Source organism: Aotus nancymaae, unplaced genomic scaffold (genome assembly GCF_030222135.1).
Source record: "Aotus nancymaae isolate 86718 unplaced genomic scaffold, 86718_ANA_hifiasm-v0.15.2.pri h1tg000010l, whole genome shotgun sequence".
Classification (NCBI taxonomy): Eukaryota; Metazoa; Chordata; class Mammalia; order Primates; family Aotidae; genus Aotus; species Aotus nancymaae.
Window position 1 is genome coordinate 32618082 of NW_026988421.1, and position 24350 is coordinate 32642431.

Consider the following 24350-nt stretch of genomic DNA (forward strand, 5'->3'; position numbering starts at 1 on the left):
TCACACTCACTCATCCCCTCACACTCACTCTCACTCACCCCCTTTCTCAATCACTCACTCATCCCCACTCTTGCACACACACTCATTCCCACTCTTTCTCTTACACACTCTTACTCTTGTGTACTCATCACACACCCTCACACACCCACTCTCATGCTCACACACTTTCTCAGCCATTGTCCCACTCTCACACCTACACACTCATTCTCAAACTCACACTTTTTCCTCACACACTTGCTTTCACATACACACTGTTTTTTTTGTTTTGAGACAAGATATCGTTCTGTCACCCAGGCTGGAGTGCAGTGGCACAATCACAGCTCACTGCAGCCTCGACCTTCTGGGCTCAGGTGATCCTCCTGCTTCGGTCTCCTGAGTGGCTGGGACTACAGGCCTGTGCCACCATGCCTGGCTATTTTGTTGTTGTTGTTGTATTTTTTTGTAGAGATGGGATCTTGCTATGTCACCCAGGCTGGTCTAGGACTCCTGGGCTCAAGTGATCCACCCACCTTGGCCTCCCACAGTGCTAGGATTACGGGCATGAGCCACCGTGCCCAGCCCACTCACACACTCACTCTCACTCACACTGGCTGTTACTCCTGCACACTCATTCACTCATCTCACACACATTCCCTCTCACAATGCTCACTCTCACTCATGCTCACTCTCATGCTTACACTCACACACTTCCCACTCTCCCAGTCACCCACTCACAGAATCACTGGTTTTCACCAAACCCCTGTAGTGCAGAGCCGATGTCTCTAAAGGACCTGGGAAAGTAGTTCATCTATAACATGGGAAAAATCATGTCTGTCGAATAATAGCTAGCACTTTGGTGGGGGGACCATCCCAAACCTTTCATGTGCATCATCTGATTTATTCCTCACAGTGAACTCGACTGTAACTACCATCATCCCCACTCGCGAGTAGGAAAACCGAGGCTCAGAGATGCTGGGCAGCATGCCTCGAGTCCGGAGCCTGGAGGTAGAATCCAAGCAGAACTGACACTGGGGCTGCAGCTCCTTTCCTGTAAACTCCGAGCTCTTGGCCCCTGCACCATCCTGCCTCTTCCCTGGGTCAGACAGTCAAGTTCACGGTTCTGTCCCCAAGTCCACTCTTCCTCAAGCTCATCTTCCCTGATTTCTTCAGCTACTCGTCTCCCTGTGTTTCCTGTCCAGCCCAGGGGGTAGAACAGGGCCCCTCCTAAACTATGAACACTCTGGGTCTTGCATTAACAATAAATTAACTAAGGGTGATGGCGGAGGAGAGAGCTCTGCCTTTCAAGTGGTCACTTGAATGGGCTTGAGGCCTCAGCCACCGGCAGTTATTCCCACTTCCCCAGAACAAGGATTCTTAGTCACAAACGAGCTCCAGAAGGCCACAGACCTGAAATGGCACACGGCATGTTGCGTGGTGCAGACCTGCGACGCCCTGAGCTGAAGGCCCTCCACCTCCCTCCAGTTCCCAAAGGGATCAGTAATCCAAAAGAGGTCAAGACCACTGCAATCTGGGGCTCCCAGGCTGCCCAAACTCATCACACCCCAGGCTGAACAACCCCTCACTTCTCACCCTGGCAGAGCTCAGCTTCCAACCCCTTCCTCAGGGTGGACTGAGACCCAACTGTGAACCAGAACCATTTCTTGTGAGACCCGAATCAGGTAGGTCCTGCGATCCAGCAGAGAATGTAGAAAAAGCCGTCCTGGGTTGAGTTTGGATGTTGCAGTATTGTTGTCCCGGGAGCTCCTTGGTGCTGTTGCAGGAGCACAGGGCAGGGCGTGAAACCCAGCTGCTGAGGGTCCTCTCGGGCACACTGCAGCAGTAGCTCTTCTTCCCTAGTTCCTGAAGCCTGGGCCAGCCATCTTTGTGAGGCTCAGAGTCTCTTCCCTCAACTGGAAGCATCTGAGTGCCCCCAAACACAGAGGAGTCGCACCTGCCGGAGGTCTTCCTTGCCGCAGATGACCCATCCTCCTCTGCTCCCAGCCACCTTGTGGCAGGTGCCATGAGACATGCCCAGAGACCAGAACCAAGACCCTGATCTACTGCCCACCAGCCCTCCCTTTCCTCCTCTCTCCAGGGGTGGCCACGTACACCGACAAGTTGTTCAAGTTCCGCAATAACCGGTGGGAAGACATCCTGAGCGATGAGGTCAACGTGGCCCGTGGTGTGGCCAGCCTCTTTGCCGGACGCTCTGTGGCCTGTGTAGACAGAAAGGTGAGTGCAGGGGCACATGGGGGTCTGGGAAGAAGCAATGTGAGAGCCAGGAGAGGAGCCACTATGTAGACGTTCCCTGACAGAGTGGCGGCTCCCATGGTGTCTTGTGTAGATCAGGTGCTAAATACCATTTGGACTTGCAGAATGCATGACTCTGTGCCTTTCACATCCTGTTTCCCACACAGCCCTCCCAGAAACCAGTGAGAAAGCCAGCCAGGGGATCCTCTGGACACTCTCAGGGATGAAAGCCTAGCTTGAAGCAGGGACTTGCCTAGGAGCCCAAAACAGATTAGTGATGTGGCTAGGACAGAAACCCACATCTTCTGGCTCTAAACGCTGCCTGCATTCATTCACTCAGCTAGCATTTATTAAGTGCTCCTGTGCGCCAAGCACTGAGCCACGGGGCCCTTCGCAAATATTTATGGAACAAATGAAGGCACAAAGGAACAAGTGGAGGGTTGCCTCCATATACGAGTGCTTTAGTTCATCAGTAGCTCCTCCAGCGTGTTCATGCCCTGCGAGTACACCCTACCTGGAGGTGCCTCACCCAAGCTGGATGGGGAGGAAAGGCGAAGTGAGGAGGGGCATGAGCAGCTGCAGCCATCTGCCCAGTGAGGGGGCAGCCGCCCACCCAGGCTTGGGTCCCAGCAGGCCCTGCCAGAGCCGGCAGCTTGCTGCAAAGGTGATTTATCCCTCCTGTCACCTGCTCCCCTGCCGCCCACCTCCTTGGCTTTGTAAATAGTCATCACTAAATCAGGGGCCCAGCTGCTGCCTGGCTGCCTGGGAGTGTCTGTGGCCCCCATTCTGGGGGCAGGGGCAAGAGGCTTGGCTGGCTTTGGGATTGAGATGGCACCAAGGGGATTGGGGATTCAGCGTGAATCTTTGCAGCAGGGGCCTCCAGGACTTGGGAGAAGGCAGGTGCCAGGTATAAATATTTATTTCTTAACAAGCTGGTGCTGGGAGGAGAAGCCAAGCTGGGCTGTGAAGCCACATTTAGCCTGACCTGAATCTGTGCCACCTGGACTCCTGCCTGGTGGGAGAGGATGGGGAGGCAGCTCTGAACAGCCCCAGAGTGTGGGGTGGAGCTGGGGGGGTGCTAGATCTGGTCATGGTTAGGTGACTTTTCCCAGCCTCCTCCTGGTTTCCCGTCTCACCAGTTTAGGACTAAGGCTTCTGACACTCAGCTAATGTGGGCAACTTCTCAGAGAACTGGAGAGAGAGGTGTGCAGGTTAATCACAAAGAGATGCACTCTGTCCTAACAAGGTCATCTGCACACCCACGCATTTAACCACAGGACAAAGGCACCATGTGAAATGCAAAAAATAAAAAATAATTAAAAAAAAAAGACACCCTGGCACTGCAGCACAGGAGGCAGGCATCCAGAAGCTTCGCTCACGTCCTGCTCAGCCCCGACTTCAGCCTCCCAGGCCTCAGAGAACTAGAAAGAAGCCCTCCAGTCTTTCTGCCAGCAGAGGAGAGGTTGCTTTCTGAGCCCAGCCACCACCTTGGCCATCCCTGGGGCCTGAGGACTGTCAGGGGAGGAGTGGAGAGAGGCCAAGGGCAGTCTGGAAGTTGAGAGAAAGGAATGCAGCCTGGCACAGGAAAACACAAGAACAGGGACAACAGTGACAGCCAACACCTCTTACACTAGGGACATGCCACGCCCTCTGCTGCATGGTTTACCTGCCCTGTCCTACTGAGTCCTTATAAAATGCCAACGAGGTAGATGCCATCACTATCCCGTTTTACAGATATGGAAACTCAGGCTTCGAGCAATTAGGCAACTTGACCTTGATCACATGTGAAGCAACAGACAAAGCCAGGAATCGAACCTTGCCTGCCTGAAAATGAAGCTGATGCCATTTCACCCTCAGCTGCCCTGCCCCTGGGTGAAATGATAGCAGACACAAGTTTCTAACCACGGGTTCTGTTACAGCATTCACCCTAGTTGTCCTTCCTCAGCCCCATAGCCCCTACCTGGGGTGGGGCCTTTCGATCTAGCTACCTACCTGGTCAGTGGTTTTCGGTGTAGCCTCTAGGCCAGCAACAGCAGCAGCGGCATTGCTAGAAATGCACATTCTCAGGCCCAGCCCCACTCCACCCTCCAGACAGACTGAATCAGAAACTCCAGGGGTGGGGCCAGCGATCTGGGGTTCAGCTAGCCGTGCAAGTGACTGATGCATGCTCAAGTGTGAGAGCCATTGCTCCGTAGATGTCTCAGCCCCGCCTCCACTCCACCTGCACCGTTCTGTCCCTCTCCTCTTCCGCTCCTCATTCATTCTCTGCCCCAAACCTGGAACATCCGCTTGTCCTTTCTCTCCAGCTGCCTCATCACTCACCCACCTTTCTGGATCCAGCTCAAAGCCGATCTCTTACAAGAACGTTCCCTGATCAATAATGATTATGCCTCATGTTTATATAGCATTTTTATGTTTTCAAAGACCTTTCACATACATTGTCTCATTTCATCTTTTCAACAACCCTGCCAGGAAGCAGGGGGAATATGATCCCCATTTAACATCTGAGGAGATGCAGCCTGGAGGCAGTCGGGGATTTGCCCGAGGACAGGGAGGATTTAGGGGCAGGCTTTAGACTAGGACCCGGGCTAATGGCCCTAGACCAGTGGTCCTCAAAGTGTGGTTCCCAGACCAGCAGTGTCAACGTCATCTGGGAACTTGTTAGAAATGCAGATTCTCGTGGCTCACCCCAGACCTCTTGGTCAGAAACTCAGGGGTTGGGGCCAGATATTAAAAAAAAAAAAAAAAATCTGTGTTTTAATGAGTCCCCAGGTGATTCTATTGTAGGCTAAAGTGTGGGAACCACTGCATTGGCCCCAAAGCTGCAGAAACATCTTCCTTTCCTTAGAATCTCTCACCTTCCCAGAATTAACGTGGTCAAGTTCGCATGTGAATTTCTTCAGTCTTCTACAACTGTAACACATCTGTGTTTGTCAGTTGCCCCAATAAATCAAAGTAAGGAACTAGGCATTACTGAATTTTGTAAATACGCTAATTTCTAGTAGAGTGAATTTCAGTCCATTGAACTTACTCTGCATTTATTGATGAGACTGCTGCCAGCTGGTAGGTTGGGAACAGTGTGTGATGGTGCCTTTCCTCTTTGGCCCCTTCATTCACTCTTCATCCAGTCATTCGGCACAGCCTGGGATGGCTGTGTACCTCTCAAAGTTCTCCCCTATTCAAGAAGCTGTGTTAGGCCAGGTGTGGTGGCTCAAACCCATGACCAGCACTTTGGGCGTCCAAATCGGGAGGATAGATTGAGACACTAGGGGTTCAAGAGCAGCCTCAGCAACATAGGGAGACTCTGTCTCTACAAAAAAAAAAAAAAAAAAAAATGAAGGGAAAAAAAAGGCCAGGCGCAGTGGCTCACCCCTGTAGTCCCAACTACTTAGGAGGCTGGGGTAGGAGGATTGCTTGAGCCCAGGTTGGAGCTACAGTGAGCCTGGGTGACAGAGTAAAAAAAAAAAAGCTGTATTGTAAAGGAGTGCATCTCAAACTCCAATTTTGCACAGGAATCACATGGCAGTCTTGCTACAATGTAGATTCTGATTCAGCAGGTCTGGGTGGGGGGGTCCTGAGAGTCTATACTTCAAACATGATCCCAGAGGTCACCAACGCCACTGATGTAGGGACCACTTAGAATAGCAAGATTTGTAAGGCACAGATTCCCAGATAGCAGCATAAAGACTCAGACAAGCAAAAGAGAAGGAACAGAGCGATCTGTAGGGAACAAACTTACCACCTTGTCCGGCTTCATCCCTTGACACTTTCTGCCTTGCATTTTACATTCCAGCAACACTGAACTAACCGCTGTAGTTTCCCTACATACATCCTCTTTCTCATAATCCAGTTTGGTAGAGACCTGGAAGGTTCTTTTCCCTCCAATTCACCTGAGACTCCTCTTATAAAAGCTTTTCTGAACTTCCCATAGCTAGGTGCTCTTCCTCTGGGTGAGGAGCTCCTCTGCTGTGCACCCAGGAAATCCTGCACATACTCTCTGCCATATGCTTGTATCATTGTTGATACATCTGTGTCACCCAGGAGACTCTAACAGGAAACTCTAAGCTCCCTCCTTGGCCTCATCCACCAGTCAGACAGACTCATGGGGCTCTTAATCAGCTTCCTCAAAGAAAATGATCCCTTCGAAGACTGGCCAAGCACGATGACTCATGCCTGTAATCCCAACACTTTGGGAGGCCGAGGTGGGTGGATCACTTGAGATCAGGAGTTTGAGACCAGACTGACCAATATGGTGAAACCCCATCACTAACAAATACAAACATTAGCCAGTTGTGGTGGCATGGATCTATAATCCCAGCTACTTGGGAGGCTGAGGCAGGAGAATCACTTGAGCCCAGGAGGTGGAGGCTGCAGTGAGCCGAGATCGCACCACTGCACTCCAGCCGAGGCAACAGAGTGAGACCCAAACAAACAAACAAAAACACACCAGAAAAACCCCACAAAGATATACAGTCGCTGACCAGTTAGGTGGAACAAGGATTGTGCTTGTGGTGCCAATGGATAAGAAATTGAAGCAAGGAAAGAGGACCACCAATCTTGTTGCTTTTAGCTCAAGAGTTTCCCTCGGGTCCTTTATGTGTATGGCTTGTCTTTCAAACTAGACTATAAGCAACCTGCGGACAGGGACTTTGTCTTAAGCATATTTGTAACAGCACTTTGCACATAGTTGGAGCTTAAGAAATATTTACTGTCTGATTAATTGGAGGGAAGTGATGAAAAGGATAAGAGAAAAGCCAGAAAACTTATTTAGAAAGTGTGTGCATCTCTTGGGAAGAAGTCATCCGTTGAAGAAATAGCACCATTATAATAACAGGCAGAAGAGAAGAGTCTTTCATCAGCAGTGTTTTGGACTAGAGAAGAGAATAACTCTTGCACAGAAGGAGCTGGTGCCCAGGGCTGCTCCTGGATGCAAAGAAAAAAGCGAATCTTTGAGACAGTATTAAAGAAATAGAAGTGATACAATCTTTCTTTCTGGTAATACAGAGGAAATAAGGGACTAGAAGAGGGAGGTAGGACCCCTGAAAATCTGTGCCTCTTGTGCTACCAAAATAGGGGAATGAAGAAGCGTGGGGTGGGAACAGGGAGAGGGAGATGGCTCAGGAATTTGCCTGTCATCCTGGCTGGAGTGAGCTTGAATGGGAGAGAGAGAGAGACTGAGAATAATGGGAATTGGTAGATCAATCAATCAGCAAATATTTATTGAGCAGCTACCCTGGCTGGCAGCTAGAGAGAGCTCAGCTGGAGGGAGGCACATTAGAAAATTGTCTATAAAAAGGTGGTGTGGGGGAGAGGGAGGGATGTGTTCTTCTGCAACAGGATGGAAGGAGAAGCAAGCTGCTTTGCTGTATGACTCCCGGGAGTGTCATTCACATGGTAGCCTTTGTGAAAAGCCCCTCTGGAAGTGTGCCACACACAGCCTGAAAGTCCATTCACAACAGACCTGGGGAGAAGAACTCAACCCAGTGAAAGAGCTATGGTCCTACCTGGGGTGGGGAGTGGCGGTTTCTGGGATGAGCCAAGATGGGCCTGCTCACCACCTCCTTCCCTTCTTCCTCAGGGCTCTGGACGCTACTCCATCTACATTGCCAATTATGCCTATGGTAATGTGGGCCCTGATGCCCTCATTGAAATGGATCCTGAGGCCAGTGACCTCTCCCGGGGCATTCTGGCACTCAGAGATGTGGCTGCTGAGGCTGGGGTCAGCAAATATACAGGTATGCAGAGTGACATGGGAGGTGGTGTGCTGGAGGGGCTGGGGCTGGGGTCCAGGGCCCTGCAAGGCTGAGTCTAATTCATTAGAGACCACAAGGAGCGGGTGGCCTGATGTCCCTGGGGAGGGGAGATAAAGGCTCTGTTCCATCCTGCCACCCACAGAAGGCTTCTCCCACACTGCCTCTCCAAGGATTGGTGAGATGTCTGGCAGATGAGTTTTGGGGTACCCAAGAGGGGACATCTGGCTTGCTGGAAAGTGGGATGTGAGAAGACCACATCATTCTCTCCCTGGAACCTCTTGCCCCATTCCCTCCGGTAACCTCAATGATGGGTGAGCAGGTTCTGTAGGAGAAAACTGACAAATCACAAAAGCCGAGATTTAAAGCATTCTTTATTGCCAAATCACAGATGAAATTATTTACTTACACATAAGCAGCCAGGAATTGAGTGCTAAATCCCTAAGCTTCAGCTGGGTCCCGTCTCGGATAACTGAGCTCAAAGAATTGTGTTCTTGTTCCAAAACCTTCTCCCGCACTTTTTTTTTTGAAGGCACGCTCCCCCCTCATCTTTCTGGATGGGGGACCTATTGTCAGAGTCTCTGACAGGGAGATCTTTCTAGGGAAGGCTGTTTTTCTAATTCCAGCACGGCTGCTGACTAAACTCTGATAATCTGCCAATAGACTGCTGATGGCAGAGCAATCCAGTTCCTGTTTTGGGTGCCAAAAATCAGGAAGCCAGAGCTGTACACAATAACTTGTGATGTGAACTTCAGCCACACGCATACCCGACCTGCACTTCCCACAGAGAGATCCTCTTGCTGGTCAACCTTCCTGACATATCCATCCCAGAGTGTGCAGCAGAGGCTTCCATCGTGGCAGCCTGCCTCAGTCTGAATCCTGGGGCTGGAAGGATGCTTGAGAGGTCCTTTGGGGCATCCTCCTGCCTCCAGACACTTGGGTGGTGGCATCTTCTCAAAGTCCTGCCCAGAAAGGGTTGTCACTGCCTCTTCTGAGATTACCAAGCCTTTTTCTAACCACCTTCCACCCTAGTGAAAGGGGGAGATTAATGTTGACCTGTCTGACAAAGTTTGTCCAACAAATGACTGGACAGTAAAATAGTTAGCACAGCTCAAGCCCCCACCTAAGTGCCTGAGAGCTCCACACATGAAGGGACCAGGGACAGGCTGTGTCAATAATAAACCATGTTTCCCGGGAAAAGGAATAAACATGCAGGCGATTCAGCCTAGATTTGTACAGTCAATTTTTCTGAATAGTTGCTGGTTCTGTGCACTGGACTGGCTTGGCAATTAAATGCCTTGGTCTTGCAAGGGAAGGGGGTGCACTGGGGGAATGAAGCACTTGAAAATGACGAGGTGGAAGGAGGCAAGGACTGGGAAAGCAGGCTAGACACTGAATAAAGGATTCGGAGGTTGCGGATGGATTTGAGCACGAAGGGGGCATTGTTCATCCTGGCTGGGCTGGCACGGAACCGAGGAGGGGGAAGGAAGAGACCCAGAGGAGGCAGCTGAGGAGCACGGTGGGGATGGAAGCAGCAGCCAACTGTGCTGGCTGGGCTGGAAGGACGGGCGGTTCACGGAAGCAGCAGCAGCTTTGGTGGAAGAACAGAGGGAGACTGGGGCAGCTGGCGTGCCCAGAGGACACGTTCAAGCAGCTCTGCAGACTTCCAAAAGCCATTTGGCCGACAAGAACCTATTTGGCCCACCATGTTACTAATCTGTCTGCCCGCCTTCCCCAGCCCACCCTTTCCCTGCTTGCCAAGCCCCCCAACACTACCCTGCAGCCCCCTTTGTCACTCAGCTAATGACACTTGGACATCTGGCTGGAAAACTAGCCCAGAGTGCCCCCATGAGCCCCAGGAATGGACCCCACATGTAAGGGCCACCATGCTGAGCCCGGCCTGATGGCTGAGGCTCTGGGCGCATGGCCAGTGCTCAGCACCACTCCGGTGCCAGGGGGCCTGAGAGGCAGTGAGGGAAGCAGGCGGGAGGAGCGGGGCCCTGAGCAGGTGGGAGGGGCAGGCCATGTCCAGATGTGCACTCAGGGAGCTGGGAGGTCCCTGGAGCCAAGCCACACAGCACCTCCCTGCTGGACACCTGTACAACCTGGGAGAACCTCCCATTTTACAAAGAACACACCGAGATCCAAGGGGGAGAAGGGACTCGCCCAAGGTCACACAGGAGGTTTGTAGAGACGAGCAGTTAGAGCCCCATCTTCTCCTGAGGCCTAAACTGCCACCACCGGCTGACCTTTCCAATGGCCTCCTGCTTGAGAATCCTGCCAGCCTGCAAGACGGGAGGGACTGTGAGGGGAGGCCCACACCCACTGGATGACAGCCCCAGGCTGGCACCAGGACTTGAGGCAGCCCCACCCAGGTGGCTGTGGCTGAAGCAGCTGCCTGGCTGGCAGTTCAGGACAACGGGGGAGGTCCAGCCACCCCAGGGCAGGCCGGGCAAAGGTGCTACCCAGGCACCAGCCCTCGGCTCTATGGGAGGGGGAAGGGAGGTCTTCTCTCCAGACACTATGGATTCCTGTAGCCGCAGCTGCTCCTCTGGGTCACACTGCCATCTAGCGGCCATCGTGCCAGCTCTCAGGGGACTGGAGAGCCCCGGGAGGGTGGCGGAGTGAGAGATTGTGAGAGACACTGAGGTAGTAGGAAGGCCAGTTCCACATCCCCTGGTCCCCTGAGAATCCTGAGCCCCAACTTCCTCTGCTGCTTGAGGCCTCTTGAAGGCAGGACAGTGCCCGGAGCTTCCCTGCCTGGGAATCCTGGGAATTGGCTTCTGGCCACGGCCAAGGGCCTGGCATGGAACCAGATGGAACTAGAGGAGGGGAGGGTGGGAGGCGAGAGTCCTGCACTGCCTCTGCAGCCCAGGGCCCAGTGACCTTGGGCATGCCCCTCAGCTTCTCTGAGGGCAGCGAGCTAGCCGGCGAGGGGGTAGGGTCTGGAGCCAGGCCACAGGTGCAGGTCCAGCCTCCCCCGTGCATTCCAGTCTAGGCAGCAGTGGACGAACTACTAACTTCTCCCAGTCTCAGCCTCTCACCTTCAAAATGGGGATGTTGTGAGAATGAAAGGAGGTGCACATGGGACATGACGGGCACATGGCCTGGCACATGGGCAGTGCCTACAGAGTATAGCAAATACCAACACCTCCCACTCTGAGGCTCCACCAGAGTGATGCCAGGGCCCTCTGCTGGGCATCTCTTGGATGCAGGGAGCACTGTGCAAGGCACAGGGGGATGTACAAGAGGAGCAGGACCAGCCCCTGCCTGGGAAATATTCTCTATGTGTCCTCCCAAACCTCCAGTCCTGGACATGGCCAGCAGCATCTTCACCCCCATCCCCACAGGAGTTCAAATCTCTGCTCTCCTTCCTGCCTGCCCTGCCTCCCCCAGGCTCACCTCCTCCCCAGGAACTCTGCATTTTGGCCTCACCCTTTGAGGCAGCATCTGTCCAGGCTGCAAGGTGGTGATTAAAGAAGCCCTAAAAGAAATTCGGAAAGAAAATGAAGGTGGATTTATGATGTCAGGTGGGGAGTTTTGCTGTTGGCTGGGAGCAGTGTAGAACAAAGCGTAGGGCAGACCTGATTTATAGGAAGTCATTATTGGAGGAGACGGAGATGCCTAAAGCCCAGCTGAGGCCTTCTGGCAGATCCTCACCAGCAAGCTCAACCAGGGGCCGCAGAGTGGGGGCCAAGGAGCCTCCTAGCTTCCCAGGCGGGTGCCGGCCTTTCGTTGGGAGCAAAGCCAGATCTGACGGCCAGGGACCAGGCAGGGCTGGAGTGACAGGTTCCCCAGCCAGGGCTCAGGGCCCCCAGGGAGTGCAGCACAGGCTTGATGGGGTGCCCAAAGCTCAGGACACACAGAGACCATTTCCCTGGGGTGGCAGAGGCATTTGATGGGTATCAGGGGGAACATTATATTTCTTTAAAACACAGATATGTTATAGAATTGAAATGTATGCATTTTTCTCAGCTAACGCGAGAGATTTTAAAGAAATGTCAAGCCTGTGGCTAACCACTCCGGGTTACACCCCAAGGCTTTGCCAGTGCAAATCCCTCCTCTGTCGAGAGGGAACAAATGATGGGGCCTGTCTTCCCGCCCCTCCCCTCGCCTTAACATTCTGCAGAGACAGGGCAGGAAGGATGAGGGTGGGGTGTCCTTGTCTAATACCCTCCACACAGAACAGTCGAGTCCTGCCCAGCCTCTGAAGGCCCCCAGAGGGCTTGGGAGTGGCAACCCCAGCACCTACACAGTTATCTTGTCTTATAATTTTTTAGGAAATTTAGGGTAAGAGACCCTGTTTCCATCCCGCACTTCATCCTCACACCCCATTCTCCAGCATGTGTGCAAATGCATACACCACACACACACACACACACACACACGCTGTCCATTCCTACACATTTCCAGCATCTCTGCCCTACTCATTAACAATATTTTGGATGCTCTTGGCAGCCTGCAAATCATGGCATCCACCAGAATCCTGCTTCTATGAAGGTCTCAGCAGATGGCCAGGTTCCCTGGCTGAGGGGGCTCACTTCAGAGTCTTCGCTGATGCAGAGGGTGCAGGCTCTAGATGGGCACAGGAACCAGCCCCCAACATGCCTATCCTGTGTCCACCCTGAGGATGCGTTCATTGCAAAGTGAAGATAGATAGAAGCGGTCTTGTAGATCTTCTCAATTCCCACCCACTCTACAGGAAGGAAACTGAGGCCTGGAGAGCATACTTCCCACCATCCTGCAGGGGCCAGGCAGGAACCTAGAGGCTTTACCTTAGCACTGTGAGTCCTTGTGCTGCCTCGTCCTGGGTCCTCAGACCCACAGCTTGGAGAAGTTCAGTTGCAGGCATACCTCCCTCCCCACCACCTTTCCCTGCCTCACCCCCCAGTCCCTGAGGGCTGGCCCAGATGCAGTCTGAGAGATGGATTGCCTGCACCCGACTTGTACTTGGGTCTGCAATTGCCAGCGTGCCAGGGCTCAGAGGTAGAGGGGTGGTTCTTGAGGACAACCAAGGCTGCCCTGTGGGGGTTGGGTCCAATGAGCAGATCATCAGAGTGCCGGAATGTGGCTGGAGGAAACAGGGACCTGGAAGGGCCATTTTCCCCACTAACTCCACCCCCTACCCAGCCTGGTGGGCACAGTGAGCAGAGCCTTCAGCAGGGATGGGCAGGGAGGAGCAGTCACACCCCAACAGCAGAACAAGGAGGCCTTTGAAGCTTGAAAGTGCTGGGAAAAATAAAGAGATGTTATTCACCCAGCAGGTGGTAAATAGTCCCAGCTAATGACTATGTGGCACCTGACATTTTCCAAGGCACCTTCCAAAAACCAGCTCACTTAATATTTATGACAGCCCCGGGAAGGAGCCATTATGTTTATCACTCTTATGTTATAGCTGAGAAAACAGAAGCCCAGGAAGTTTCAGTGATGAGCACAAGGTCACACAGCTCAAACTTGGACTTTCTGACCCCTAGTCCTGAGGTCTCTCCCACCACCAGCCTTGCCACTCCAGCCCCAAGAGAATGTGCTGGCCTCAAATTATAAAAGAATTAATTGATGCAAGGTGGAGTTAACTCCCTGTTAGAACATCATTCTCCAAGGCTAAATAAAGATGTTAGCCTTAGGTGCCCCCTGGGCAATTGCATTTGGTGAGTGCTAAACCTTAAGAGATGGAGGAGAGGGAGGATGTGACAAACGAGGGAGGAGAGGAGGGGAAGGTCCCGGTAGAAGACATTTGCTGAATAAGTGGCCTTTGACATTGGCCTGGCAGGGCGTTGGCATGGCAGCCTACATAATGATAGGTGATTCTGTTGGTTTGAAGACTTGCATATCAACCTGGGAGTCATTTCCCTGGGGCATCAGTGAGGGGTGCGGGTACCTGGCTGCCCCGCCTCAGCCCCTAGCTGGGCAACCACTGTAAAGCTGCTGGGGCTGGCGCCCAGGAGGCCAGCTCCCTGACTGTTGACTCACCTGCTCCCCAACTATGCAGCCAACTTGCTGAGAAGGAGGTGTGGGTAACGTCTCTGTTATGGTCCGGTTGCCATGGCAATAAATTGTGGCTAATTAGTAGTGTGGTTACCATGGCAATTTTCTAGTAATTACAGGTTACAAATGGTACAAGGCTTCAACCCAACCCAATTAGTTAATTAGAAAGATTTAGAAATTTGTCCAAAAGGGAAATAACCTGCTTTGTAGAAAATGAAGGGAATGTGTCACAGCTTGGGAGCCAGAGGCAGAGAGGAAATTGGGGGATGTGGAAGCGGAGGAAGAAGGATGGAGCTGCATGGAGGCAAGTCCCTGAGTCCCACCTGGAATTTCGGGAGGCCCGGGCAGGGCCGAGGGTTTCTCACAGTCGCCTGCTCCGGGGCTGGAGTCTGGTAAGACCGGGGCAGGGACAGCTGCCAGCAGCCACTTAGTGGCACCTCTTTTAATGGGCAGAGGTGGTGCCCAGGTTGTGACCCCACACCCTTTCCTGCTGGCTTTAGGATAGGACTCGAAGCTACCCATGCCACTCCATAGCTCCCATCATGAAGAGTAGATTCTGCGTCTTGGAGGACATTCCAGAGGAGTGATGTGAATTCGATGGCTCCATTTTCACATGGCTTGGGCTCTCTTTGGCAGCTAGTGAGATTATCTTGGAGGAATCCCGGAGGCATCCAGCCCAGAATGTGTTAACTATGAGCACAATAAGAGTGGCAATGCCGTTGTCCCACCCCATCTCCCTGGCCCCAAATGCCAGCTCTGGTGGGCAGGCTCCATTTGCCTAGGTGGAAAAGGCCCCATGATTTCCCCTGGGGGCACCTCTCAGAGGATGGGAGCCACCTAGAGATCAAGAGAACCCCGGTCTCAAATAAGCACAGTCACTTTGGGGAAACCTCTGCCCTATCCAGAGGTGGATGGGGGTGAGAGAGGCCTGGCCTTTCTTTACACAGGTCTACCTGAGCTTTCGTTTATGTTTTTAAATATCAAGTTTTTCTGGAGTGCTCTGATAACTCTTCTTCTTATAGTAAACAACCCTTTAGAGCAGTACTTTTCAAACTTTAATGTGCACATAAACCACCCAGGGGTCTTGTTAGAATGCAGCATCTGATTCCATGAGGGGCCTGAGGTTCTGCAATTCTAGCAAGCTCCCAGGTGCCACTCCTGCAGCTGCTTCTCAGACCTGACTCTGAGCAGCAAGGCTGCAGTGTCCACAGAGCCCTTTCATATAGCTCATCTTACAACATTATCTTTTGAAATAACGTAGACATTGAGGAATGGCTAAATCGAGCTAATCAACATACGCATTACCTCATATACTTTTTTTGTGGCAACAACACTTAAAATCTACTCTCTTAGCAAGTTCAAGTATATAGTGCATTCTTATTAACTAAAGTCGCCACGTTGTGCAATGGATCCCTGAACTTATTCTTCCTGTTAAACTGAAGCGTTGTATCCTTTGGCCAACAGTTCCCTAACACCCCTACCCCTCGCCCTGATAAACACTAGTGTGCTCTCTGCTTCTATGAGTTCAACTTTTTTAGATTCCACATAGAAGTGAGATCATGTGGTATTTCCCTCTCTGTGCCTGGCTTATTTCCCTTAGCATAATGTCCTCCGGGTACATCCATGTTGTCACAAATGACAGGACTTTCTTCTTTAAGGCTGAGTAATACTCTATTATGTATATATATCACGTTTTCTTTATTCATTCATCCGTTGATGGACACTTCATATCTTCATTCCCTATCTTGGCTATTGTGAATAATGCTGCAGTGAACCTGCAAGTGCAGATATCTCTTCAACACACTGATCTCATTTCCTTTGGATATATATACCCAGTGGTGGGATTGCTGGATCATATGGTGGTTCTATTTTAAATTTTTTAAGGAGCCTTATACTGGTTTTTACAATGTCTGTACTAATTTACATTCCCATCAACAGTATACAAGGGTACCCGCTTCTCCACACCCTCGTCAACACATGTGCTCTTTTATATTTTTGATAATGGTCATTCTGACAGGTGCATCTCACCTCATTTGGTCCTCCCAAAACCCCAAAGTAGAAGAGGCAGGTTGGACTCTCCCCATTTTACAAATGAGGAAACTGAGGCTCAAGGGTGATATAAATTACCCAGGGTGACAGAGCTTGTTAGAAGCCAGGCTGGGGCTAGAATCCACATCATGATCCTGGTTGGGTCATTTTCTGCACAGTTCTTCCAGTGTTTGGTGGTGTGGCCGGGGGAAGGATTTCTCAGGGTAGATTTGTGTTCCTAGGAGCTGGAGGTGGGGCCTGGCAAACAGAGAGCCTTCATTTGAAACCCACTGGGCGGGGGTAGTTTGTTCAGGACATTTTAAGGTTAGACTTCTTGACGTGAACAGCTCAAATTTGCTCTTAGAGACTTCAAAGCCCAATGTGGAGCTGGCTTGATTTCTTTCCTTTTTAAAAAACATATATACTTTATTGGATTTCTTCCTTTCAAACTACAGAAGCAATTCTTGTTGCAACAAGTCGAACACTACAAAGATATTCAAAGGAAAAAGGCCAACTATCGTTTCTCTTTCCCTCCCCAAATCCTGCCCCATCAAGGAAGGCAGCCAGTGTTCACAGCTTGGGGTGTGGCCTTTCCCACTTTTCTCCAAATTGAATAAGCCTGCACAATCATGTGTATTCAGAATAGCATGTATTTTCCTATTTTTAAAAATAAAAGCATGATCACACAATGCCATGACTTGGTGAATTGCTGATTCTTTCAACCATATATCACAGGCACTCCTCCAAGTCAATCCATATGGATCTATGCAGTCTTTTTACTGCAGAATGGTTTGTCATATGGATGCTCCGTAATCCTTTCAACCCGTTCACTATTGATGGACGTAATTGTTTAACGTCAAACAAAGCAAAGTAAGCATCCTTGTACCTATAGCTAGGGACCTATTCCTATAGGTTCTTAAAGCTGGGACATGGGTCTTGGCCAACATATGTATGACTCAAAGTGGGACTCGGGAGGCTGTTGGGGGATCTGTGACTTGATCACAATGGTATGCTTAGAGCTGGGTTTAGGATTATTGGGGGTTTAGGATTTAAGATGATTGTTCAGCCACTTCTCTTAGAAGGGGAAAACACGCGCTGGCCTCTGCGTGGAGTCCCTGTGCCTGGTGGAGCTCCTTCCTTCCCTCGTCATCAGTGTTGTCACCTTCCACGCAGGTTCATGGAGACCATGGGCCCAGATTTAGGCTCAGGAAAGCACGGGAAGCAGAATTCCCCCCTGGCTCCTCTGAGGAGCCTCCGGTGCAGTTCCCCACAGGCCTCAGGGGCAGCCCCGTCTTCCAGGTTGGGCCTGGGGCTTTGCTTCTGCCACTCACTGCGGGACCATGTCTTCTCCCAGGGGGACGAGGCGTCAGTGTGGGCCCCATACTCAGCAGCAGTGCCTCGGATATCTTCTGTGACAACGAGAATGGGCCTAACTTCCTTTTCCACAACCGGGGCGATGGCACATTTGTGGACGCTGCAGCCAGTGCTGGTGAGTGGAGGCAGCCATGCCCTGTGCACCCTGACCTCTCATCCCAGACCCACCGGGCACTCCAGACTGCCCCACCCCCTCCAGCGTGGTCCCTTCTGGTTGCAGGGAGAGCTGGGCACATCATCATCTGCACCCCACGGAGAAACTCTGCTTGTCATTTCTTATTCCCCATCTCTCATGGCTCCGGCCACAGGGAGTGTTTGCTGCTGGGGAGAGGGGTCTGGAACTCCTGCCCATTGTCATCTTCCAGCAGCTGGGATTGCCTGCGACCCTCCATGTCCTGCTTGTGTCTCTCAGCGTCAACCTATCCTCCAAGGTGCCTCTCCCCACGTTGGCCCCCTCCTACATTCATCTTCAACATTCAGATCAATACACTGAGCGTTCGTGAAGCCCCTGCTAAGTGTCAGGTTGGCACTGGGAACACAGGATGCCGATTTGAATAAGGCTCAGGCCACCCCACACACAGAGAAGGTACTGACATCTAGGAACAGATATAGGCAGCTGGGCGCGGTGATTCATGCCTGTAATCCCAGCACTTTGCGAGGCCAAGGAGGGTGGATCATGAGATCAGGAGATCGAGACCATCCTGGCTAACACAGATTTTAGCAGAAATCCCATCTCTACTAAAAATACAAAACAAAAAAAAAAATTAGCTGGGTGTAGTGGGGCATGCCTGTAGTCCCAGCTACTCAAGAGGCTGAGTCAGGAGAATCACTTGAACCCGGGAGGCAGAGGTTGCGGTGAGCCGAGATGGCACCACTACACCCCAGCCTGGGCGACAGAGCAAAACTCTGTCCAAAAAAAAAAAAGAAAAAGAAAAAAGAAACAGCTATAGACAAAAATATCCTGCTCTAATAAGAAGCAGGATAAAACCCACACAAAACAGTGCCCCGGGCTCCCAGCTCTGCTCCTCCTCCTTCCCCTGTGCTCATCCCCCACCCACCTCAGGGCCTTTGCACCTGCCCTCTCGCTTCTCAACCTGCAGAATGTCTGTTTAGCCTTCATCATTCACCTCAAATAACACCTCTGCAGAGACCTTCCTGATTCCCCGTGCCACCTGGCAGAGCCCGGCCCTTCCTCCTCGTGCTGCTCCTGCGTGCACGGCTCGCTCAGGCTCCACGTTGCCATCATGGTTTGTCTACGAGCTTTACAAGGACCGGGTCACAGTTCTATTCATTCTTGACACAAGGCTTGGCATCCAGTGGCCACCCAGTAAATTCTGCTGAATGACAGAGTGGACACTTCCTGCAAGTTTTCAGATGTATTATTACATCCCATGTACCCCCGACCATTTCCTCCCACCTTGCCAATGAATGGGAGGTTTGATTTCACCTCCTTCTTGGAGGCATGGGGAAGAGCTCTGGCCTCCCAGAGTGGTAAGTGGGCTCTAGACACATAGATCCAGGGTCCTGCTAGCTCTGGCTGATGCCGGCAGTTGGCATCGAATCCCTGCACATGTGCCAGTCCATTCTCTTGTACTTGAGAGTATCTGTCACCCCAGCTTTCTGCCCAGGAGCTTCACTGCGGGGACTTACTGAACACACACCCATCCCCAGCTTTTTGCCCTTCAGCCCCAACCTTCCCTTACCTCTTGCCCTTCTCTGGCAAGGCTGAAGTTGGGCTCCCCTGGCCTGTCCTCTCACCTGGCTCACCCCTCCTAGTGCTATCCTCTGGCAGCAAATTTTCTCATTGCTGAAAAATCATAAAGCAAAGGGGAGGGGATAGTGGAGAAAATCAGGAGGATTTGATAAGGTGTTAAAGAGATGGAAGCAGAGGTTAGTGAACAAGTTGGAGTGGGAGAAGGTATCAGGCAGGAGGAGAGAGGCAAGGTGCTAGGCCCGTAATTGAAAGTCAGAATGATTGCAGGGGTTTAACAAGACATGTCAAGAGGGCATTCATCACCCAAACAGATGCTGCTGTGAAATGCAGCCTGGCACCGATTATTCCTGTGAAAAGGAACCAGCTCCTTGTCAAGGTGCCTCATAGATAGGAGAGAAATGGGCCAATGCAGAAGGCCACCGACATTTGGGCTGGGGAGTTTGGCAGAGAATTAATGGAGTATTAATCCTAGGAACTGGTAGCTGCCCCTAGTCCTCTGCAAACCCACTTTCTCAGGCCCGGGTATCACTGCCTCTTCTCCCCACACCTCCCCCAGCTCCTTACCTCCGCCAGGAGGATGCTCAGCCTCCACCGTTCTCAGGGGGCCCACCCTGCCTTCTGGCAAGAGCTCCCTGTGCTCTGGGGTCTCTGATCCCCACTGCCAATTACATTGTCCTGCTGCCTGCCATCCCAGAGGGCCTGACCACTCACAGCTGTTTGTCCTCTGAAAGAGTCAATGTGGGTGGGTGCTTAGAGTCACATTCACCTCCATCTCTCAGCTTTGTTCTGGCCAGTGGGCAGCTAGGAGGTCAGACCGTCGCTGTGGGCTAAGCTACCCTCTCCCATACCCCAGGGCCCACTCAGTGGATGGTATAAGCAGATGGCATTGGGCACAGAGACTTCACTTTCCAGATTTCACCAGGCATGCTGTGGGCTTCCCTGTCGTGGCTGTAGTATTTCCTCTGCTGTCACCCACGTCCCCGGTTTGCCTTCTGTCATGTTATTTATGTCTGTTCACTCATTCAGCAAGTATTTACTGAAAACTACCAGGCAACCACAGGCCCTGAGATAGACGCTGCGTGTACCCAGGTGAACCAAGAAGAGAGTCCTGACCTCATGGAATGTCAGGGCTAGTGGGAAAGCCAGACCCTAACAAGTAAACCACAAAGGAACATAACTGCACATTGTGACCAGCATGTTGGAGGAGAAGAACAGGAGGCTGTCAGGGAGATTGACAGGGTGGGCAAGACGAGGTGGGAGATTGACAGGGAGGGCAAGATGGGTGGTCAGTGAGGGCTTCCAGGAGGAGGTGACATTGTGGCTGAGAGCAGAATAACCAGGAATTGGGTAACCAAGAGCCAGAGGGAACGCATCCCAGGTAGAGAGACCAGATTAAGCAAAGGCCCAGGAGCTGGAAAGATGGGGAGAGTGGGACCAAATCAAGACCAGATAAGGCGGACAGGACCATGGTCAGGCAGAGCCTTGTGCTCCCCAGGCAAGAATTAGAACTTTCCCCAAGACAATGGGAGGGCCACTAAGAGACTTTAGCGAAAGAGTGGCATGATCAGCTTAATGTCTCCCAGTGGCAGTGTTGGGGGTGGCCAGGAAGAGCCTTTGGTCCTCCAGAATTTCCCCTAGCCTCCCTCCTCCCACCCATGCCGCCCCCAAACAGGGTAAAAATCATATGCATGCTGGGAAAACACAGCTTGAACACAAGTCTTGGGTTTTCTCTGCAACCACATGACTGTTTCACCTCCTGCCCCTGTTGAGAGCTTCTGAGACTGCAGCTGTGTCTCCACATCTACTCCCGGGACAGTAGGAACAAGACGAGAGCCACCCTCCCTAGTTGCATGTCACAGAGCTAGAGCAGGGTGAGTGTTTGTGGAGTGTGCAGGGGATGTCGCCCTGAGAGTTCCTGCCTCTCCTCCCCAGGTGTGGATGACCCCCATCAGCATGGGCGAGGCGTCGCCCTGGCTGACTTCAACCGCGATGGCAAAGTGGACATCGTCTATGGCAACTGGAATGGCCCCCACCGCCTCTACCTGCAGATGAGCGCCCACGGGAAGGTCCGCTTTCGGGTAAGAAGGGGCCTCACCTCAGGAGTTCAAGACCAGCCTGGCCAACATGGCAAAACCCTGTCTCTATTAAAAATACAAAGTTAGCTGGGTGTGGTGGTGCATGCCTATAATCCCAGCTTCTCGGGTAGCTGAGGCACAAGAATCTCGAGCCCAGGAGGCAGAGGTTGCAGTGAGCTGAGATCATGCTACTGCACTCCAGCCTGAGCCACCGAGCGAGACTCCGTCTCAAAAAAAAAGAAGGAGCCTCTCACTCACTCCTTCCCACAGCACTGCAGGGGCGCCCTGGCATGCCATCAGAGCTGGCCCGCTCCTCCCACCAGGCTGAGCAGGGCTCTCCCGGCCCAGGGTAGGGGTGGTGTCACAAGGAAGGTGACACCAAGGGATGAAGGACTACAGCCAGGCAGCTGTAGGAGCTCAGGAGCCCAGAGTAGGAAGAGCCGGGTCAGCAGAGGTGGTAGAGCAGCCTCCGAGGTGGGCCAGAGCCCTGGGAGGTGGGCTGCACTCTCTGAATCCAGGCCACTTTTCCTGGTGGCTCCTGGAAAATAGATCAGGGTGAGTGTCTGTGGAGAGTGCGCAGAGGATACAGGATGGTGTTCCCTGCACGCTCCGCAAAAGCCCAGGCTGAGCTTTTCAGACTGATGTTCAGACCAAGGGCAAAGTGGTAGAGAGAATGGAAGATTGAAGCCACGGAATTCCCAACAGCTGCCCCTAAAGACAAGCAGCAGATGGCAGGCAAGGTGGCCTCAGAGCCCTCTCTGTGCCCCCTCCCTGAGCTGTTGATAGACTGATGCCAAGAATTCTTCAAAAGGGCTGTTAGTGACAGTGATGGAGGTGCCACCAGCCTGAGGGTCATGGGTTTGGGACTTTCTCAGGGACGACAACAGGCTGGTTGAAGCTGATCTCAGGGACCCAGAACTGCTCTGCAGGTACCTAGATCTGCCAAAAACCCCCGAGGAAATGGGAAAGTTCCCAGGTTTACCTGAGGCTTGATGGTCCCAGGAAAGTCCCCAAGGACCCCATGTCTGTGTGACAAAGGAGATGCCAACCCTACTGGGTCCCTTCCCTGTAGGCAGCCACCTTGGGACACTCAGGCCAGCCACTCCCCACTGCTAAGGGACCCGGTAGGGTTGAGACTCAGGCTCTTTGGGTAGGAGGAGTCGTGCCCTGAGCCCAGGGCAGCTGGTCCTGGGATCTTGGATAATTTCCATCTTTATTCCGCTCTTGTTCTCTCCCAGCTTCTCAACAGGGACGATCTTGCTGCCCTCCCCCCAGGACATTTGACAATGTCTGGGGACATTTAGGTTCATCACAGCTGGGGAAGGGAGTGCTCCTGGCATCTAGTATGCAGAGCCCAGGGACAGTGCTGAACACCCTGCAGTGCACAGAGCAGCCCCGCAACAAAGAATCATCCAGCCCCAAATGCCGATGCGCTGAGGGCCAGGAACCGTTAACTCCTCCGACCGATGGCCCCTCCCCAGAGCTCTCAGGAGCAATAATAATAATAATAATAATAATAATAATAAATGCCTCATTCATCAAGTGCCTTCCCTGTGTCAGGAACTGTGCTAAGCTTAACATACATTATCTCGGAAGCGCAGGCATCGAATGGGGCAACCCCAAGGGGGCTATGGGAGGTTTCCATTTTTACAGGATCAATAGAATCATAATGGCTAGAGATCCTGAGGTCTTTTTGCTCCCTGGCTTTTAAGGCCCTGCTCAACCCACCCTGACCAGCTGGCCAGGCTTATTCAACCTCATTACTGCTCTGATGGAGACAACCTCCTTCCCTGGCCTTCCCAGAGCAGGCAGCTCGCCCGCTGACCCAGCCCGCTCATCCCTTTGGCTGCCAGAGAGGGCCTGCAGCAGGAGGCTGAGGGCAGGGCCAAGCCTCGGGCAGAGGAGACTCCCAGAGACACCACCTGTACCTCTCTCAGCCCTCTCCATGTGGGCCCTGGGACTTGGACAGGCCCCCAAGGTCTTTAAGGGAAAAACCAGCCTATGATGAGGATATTACACTCAGAAACAGAAGGTTGCCCTTCCCAGCTCTCCTTCTATTTCAGAGGCAAAATCACACCCGGCACCCTTTGCCTGGTCCCCCAAGGCCCTCCAGCACTTTGGAGTCCCAGCTGGGCCTGGGATCTCCCCATGAGTCCTGGACAAGTGTAGCTGATACTGCAACCTCCTCAAAGCAAATGTCTCAAAAAAAAAATCAAAATAAAAAGGCTCCCAAGAAACAACATAAGGTCATAGAGGCGGCCAAATCCACAGCCACAGGTAACCCTTTCACCTTCCCTGAGGCTGGTGGCGGGTAAGGCAGGACAGGCTGCCAGCGATCTGTCTCATGCCCACTCCGTGCCAGGCATTTTACATGCAATCCTCACAACCCAGGCAGCTATTACTATTCCTGCACTACTGATGGGGAAGGTGAGATCTGAGGGGTTAGTCACTGGCCTGAGATAACACAGCTAGTCAGTGGTGGAGTCTGGATTTAGATACACAGTGATTTCCGGTGCCCACCCAGCTTCTGACTCAGCACAGAGGAGGAAGGATGCATAGGAGAAAGGGCACAGCATCCAGAATCAGAAGCCCTGGCCTCAGCCCCACTCAGTACCTGTGACATCGCAGTTCCCCTCCTGCTCCAGGACTCAGTTACCCCACCTGTCAAATGGGAATGCTAATGTCTGCACTGCCTCGAGGGATGGACAGGAGGGATGGACAGAAGGGATGGACAGGAGGGATGGACAGGTGTGATCCAGACTAGGGAGCTGCTAAGCACTTCACTGGTATCTATTGCGACTATTATTCTTCTCTCCTTCTTCTCCTACAAGCAGCCTGAGGTCTGTGTGGTCCTAAAGGCAGCCCCCAGATCCTTCTGGAGAGGCAGGAGAGGAGCTGTTGGGTGGGGTTGTCTCTTATTTTCAACTGCCCCCACACTCCATAGGGGAGAGCTGGCCTCCTGCCCGAGCCCACTCTCCTGCTGCTGACCCCCAGCCTTGTTTCCTCCAGGACATCGCCTCGCCCAAGTTCTCCATGCCCTCCCCTGTCCGCACGGTCCTCACCGCCGACTTTGACAATGACCAGGAGCTAGAGATCTTCTTCAACAACATCGCCTACCGCAGCTCCTCGGCCAACCGCCTCTTCCGGTAGATGCTCCATCCTGGGTCATGGCCCTTCACCCTGGGCAGCTGGTGG

The 24350-nt window shown here is 52.4% G+C and overlaps 1 protein-coding gene across 3 annotated transcripts in view; it reads left to right on the forward strand.

The window, feature by feature from the left end:
* CRTAC1 (cartilage acidic protein 1) overlaps positions 1-24350 on the forward strand; it is a 164786-nt gene that overhangs the window by 102336 nt on the left and 38100 nt on the right. For all 3 annotated transcript variants that reach the window (XM_064373998.1, XM_064373999.1, XM_064373997.1), the window contains exons 4-8: positions 2075-2211; positions 7808-7964; positions 17347-17481; positions 21013-21158; positions 24165-24301. In XM_064373998.1, coding sequence (XP_064230068.1) covers positions 2075-2211; positions 7808-7964; positions 17347-17481; positions 21013-21158; positions 24165-24301 — 712 coding nt within the window. The remainder of the gene's footprint in view (positions 1-2074; positions 2212-7807; positions 7965-17346; positions 17482-21012; positions 21159-24164; positions 24302-24350) is intronic.